General features: G+C 34.9%; 1 protein-coding gene across 1 annotated transcript in view; it reads left to right on the forward strand.

The window, feature by feature from the left end:
- Positions 1-4,824, forward strand: part of LOC106879281 (branched-chain-amino-acid aminotransferase, cytosolic) — a 435,059-nt gene that overhangs the window by 323,409 nt on the left and 106,826 nt on the right. Inside the window, exon 4 of the mRNA XM_052972440.1 lies at positions 69-179. Coding sequence (XP_052828400.1) covers positions 69-179 — 111 coding nt within the window. The remainder of the gene's footprint in view (positions 1-68; positions 180-4,824) is intronic.

Below are 4,824 nucleotides of genomic sequence, written 5' to 3' on the forward strand. Positions count from 1 at the left end.
GAGGTTCGGTTCGTTAGTAATTTTTCACAGCAGCCATTTCACACCTTCTTTTTCCTTTCTCGTTGCAGCTTTTTGAAGGAATGAAGGCTTACCGCGGACTTGATAATAGAATTCGTCTCTTCCGACCCATGGAAAATATGAATCGAATGAACAACAGTGCTCAAAGGGTTTCTCTTCCTGTAAGTTATTAATAAACAATTTGTTCAACTAACTGATCATGAAATAGCTCAGATCATCATAACTATAGTTTTACATGGCTTCTGTAATCTTTTTTTTTTTTTCCTTCTGTTTTTCTTTCTCTGCGGTTTTTATGTTCCAGTTCTGGTATTTAGAATGGAAGGTGTCATGATTGTTCATCCTGTAGAACGTTTAGAAAAGACACAGAACAGAAAGTTTCCCCAATTAGAATCCCAACAGCTTTTATTTTTTTATTTTATTTATATATTCGTTTTTTTTTTGTTTTTTTTTTGGTAACTAAAGAAATTGGTGCATTTAACTATGAATGATGCAATAATCAGTTGTTTCGAAAGAACAAAATAACAAGTTGGGTCCACCTGGTTCATGGCTACTTTGACAATATAGAAAGAATAGTTCTGCTGTTAGGCAGAAATATCCACAAGTGTGTGTGTGTGTGTTTACTACCAGTGTTGACAACTAGTGTCAGTTTGTTTATGTCTACTCAACTTAGCAATTCATCAAAAAACACAGATAGAATAAGCATCAGACTTAAAGTACTGGCATGGAGTGGCCCGACTAAACATGTTGATGTGATGCCCCAGCATGGCCATAGTCTTATGCCTGGAAAAGTAAAAATATTTGTGACTTTACAAAATAACAAAGATGCATTCACAGATACATATTGTACTGTAAGATTAAATATTCATACCATCTAAGAATATCAAATTTCTAATGGATGGCGGCAATGTCCCAAAGAGAAAAGCAGCAGTAGGAGTTTAATTTTCCGTTTTACATCCAGCCTCAGACTGTGAGATGCAAGTGGACCTTGAATGGCAGACTCATTTTCTCAGTGGAGGTAATAGTAACATTACTTTAAGCCAACGTATTCCTGGTCTCAAGGTGTACAAAAACAATCATCATAGTTGAACTTACATTGCTCTGAGAGAGCAGACTTGACGTTTCTCACCAGCTAAAGAAAAGACAAATATCAGGACTTGATCAATGAGGCACTTATCAAAGCTGTTGTGTGGGCTTATTTCTTGTGGAAATCAGCTGCCACAGCTTTCCAGCCAGATCAGTTTGCTGCTTCCTGCAAAAGATTGGAACAAAGACAACTGAATAAAACTACCAGGAAATGGACATGTCAGCTGAAACCAGCTCGTGGTTATTGTAATTGACATGGGACTGCAGTCAGAAGCCCTTCCTTCCACAGGCGAACACTAATTCAGTTCTTGCTGAAGTGAAGTGTTCAGGTTAAGGGGTGAAATGCTTCAGGCGAAATTCACAGATGAAGGAGTGAAATGCTTGTGACTCTGTGATATCTTCTGATAATACGGAAGGGTTTCTGACATTGCAGTTGATTCAGAAGAATTTCAATACCTCGAAGTAGCTCCTACAGTTTCTGCGTGATGCAAAGCATCTCTGATGTTATTAGTATAATGGCTAGAATAAGATCAGTGTAGGAACAATTTAGGGAGCTATTACTTCTACTGGCTACAGAGGTAATTTTTGCATCTGAGTGAATTATATGATGCTTATTAATAAAGTATGGTTTTACATGGTGGCACAATATGGACATTGAATGAAGATGTGGTCAAAGCCAGGAAGAAATGTGTTGCTCATGCTTTACCAGATGTATAATGGTAGTATAAAGAAACAAGAGCACAAATGGGATAACAGAAAAAAATGGGCATGAGAGGAATCAGCTGTCATGTGCAAAAAAGGAGATGACATTATTGCTGGTAGATGATGTATTTGAACAACGGGAAATGAATAGTGAGGTACCCAAGAGTTCAAGTTGAAGGAAACTGCAGAAGAACAAAACCAATGAAGATTTAGAAAGGAGTGGTGAAGGCTGACCCTAGAATGTTTAACCTCACAAATAAGATCACAGTGGACTGCAACATGTGGTGAGTTATTACTTATGTTGGAATGGACCAGTCTGTTTTATGCAAGTATTGGGGGGAAAATGGACTTAAAATGATGATGATGATGATGATAATGGCAATGACAGCAGCCACTAGTAACATTACTGATGAAAAATATCAACCACTACAGTTACAGTTTTAAGAATCATTTACAGTGACTGCTGCCCAATAAGTATTCAGTAGTACTGGTTCATATCTATTGTCATCATCATCATTATCATTTTCTATGCCTTTTCCATGCTGGTGAGAATTTCAGTTGGTTCTTAATCAGAGTTACTATCCTCCAAGATGGGCCAGAAAAACAGCTCACCGCCTTCAATCTCCATATACTGCATTAATATTCTTCACACTTTCCGTTGTGCTGTTGCCTTTATTGAACTTATAAAGCAAAATATGCCAAATATGCTCCTTTGTCACTTCCATTAAAGCTTTGAGAAATAACTGTTAAAATTGAACTGCACTCTTCAAAACTGGCACTAAGAATAAGTACAAGGAAAATTTACTACCTGCTTTTATAGAAAGTTGATGCATGTAGATTAGATCATACAATTGAAAAAACTGCATTACTTATAGGATGACCCAGTACATTTCCAAAGTTACCTGTTGTATGACAGGTAACATTCTAATTATATTAATAACAACATTCTTAGCATAGCTCCATCATTTGGTTTCATCTCTAAAGGGTTTAATCAACAGCATTTAAATGTCATATACCTTGTATAAGTAAAGGGTTAATTGGCCAGTTGAACTGTCAGTGTTTTATATCTATGATTAATTCTTGAATTTATTGGGATTTTTTTAAAAATTTTTGCTATCAAACGGCCAGGTTAAGCAAGTTAGGTGTTTCATCTTGTGTCTATAAAGGAATTTGAGCCAGTTTCCTATATAATTATGGATCAGCCTTCACTTTCACCTTCCGTCTACCTGTGTAAGGTATTTTACTATGTATACGATGTATATGTATGTATGTATGTATACATGTATGAAAGAGTGTGTATTTGTATGTGTTTGTGCACATTAATATTTCGAAGTGTATCCTTATATATATATATACACACACACACATGTATGTGTGTTTATATGTATATCTGCCTATCTATTCTATCTCCCTACACTCACAAACATATACAACATAATTCTTATATTATCTTAATATAAATGAATGTGTACGTGCAAATATGAGCACATATACATTTGAGTGTGTGTGTATTTCTAAAATTTATACATTTATGACTTCTTATATATGCACTCATATATATATATGTATACACGCACACATACATTGTGTGTGTGTGTGAGTGCATGGAGATTATAGGAATATGCATATATACATATATGTGTATATCTAGTTATATAAATATGTATATACATATTTGTAGATATACATGCAAAATGCATATATGTAAGTATGTGTGTGCATGTATACACATTTATAAATATATATATGCATACACACACACACATATACATAAATATATATATACACATGCATACATATATACACATGTATATGTATATATATATGTGTGTGTTTATATATATATATATATATGTGTGTGTGTGTGTGTGTGTGTGGAATGGTGTGAGAATACAAAAGACAAAAAAAAATGCATCTTAATTTATAGATATAGTCCGTTGTGGAGAGTAGTGGTTTAATTTCATTACCCTCGAATCTTTATTTCTCCACTCATTTATTGAGCTATTACGAAAGATCAATAACTTAGTTTCTGTTTATTTATTTTTTTTATCTGAAAACTTCTCCCTCCCTCCCTCTCTCTCTCTTTTCTTCATAGCTTCTGCTTAATATCCATATATCAATATATTTTAATTGACTCTCCCTTCTATAATGACTCAGTTGAGATAGTGTTGTAAAAGTATAAAAAGTAAATTATAAGTCAGAAGCATTCATTCACTAACTATATAAGTCTCCTCTCTTTTTATTAGTGTCCCATTCAGAGAGAGAGAGAGAAGTGGCAATTAACAAATATCAGCTAAAACTATTATACCAAGTAAAATATATGTATTCCATTTTTATTATTATTATCATTATTATTATTATTATTATTATTAGTATTTTTTTTTTTTTTTTTTTTTTTTTTTTGTAAATGACCATTTGGTAGGCATCTAGGTAGGTAGGTAGGTAGATAGATTTGTAGGTGTTTTCCAAAGTAAACAGCATAGCATTAACTGGACTTTTATTGTTTCAATGTTTCAACACTTCTTAATTTCTTTGCTTCTTTGTTCGGACTTTTGTTACATTCCGGTGAGAAAGAAAGAAGCGGTACTGAAATTATGTTTTAGTAGAATGTGTGTGTGTGTGTGTGTTTGTGTAGGCAAGCATGCACACACGCATATGTCGATTTAAACCATATATACACACACACATATGTATATGTGTGTGTGTAATATATATATATATATATCATCATCATCATCATCATCGTTTAACGTCCGCTTTCCATGCTAGCATGGGTTGGACGATTTGACTGAGGACTGGTGAAACCGGATGGCAACACCAGGCTCCAGTCTGATTTGGCAGAGTTTCTACAGCTGGATGCCCTTCCTAACGCCAACCACTCAGAGAGTGTAGTGGGTGCTTTTACGTGTCACCCGCACGAAAACGGCCACGCTCGAAATGGTGTCTTTTATGTGCCACCCGCACAAGCCAGTCCAGGGGCACTGGCAACGATCTCGCTCGAAAATCCTACAGGAGCCAGTC

The sequence above is a fragment of the Octopus bimaculoides genome, chromosome 13 (assembly GCF_001194135.2).
Source record: "Octopus bimaculoides isolate UCB-OBI-ISO-001 chromosome 13, ASM119413v2, whole genome shotgun sequence".
NCBI lineage: Eukaryota > Metazoa > Mollusca > Cephalopoda > Octopoda > Octopodidae > Octopus > Octopus bimaculoides.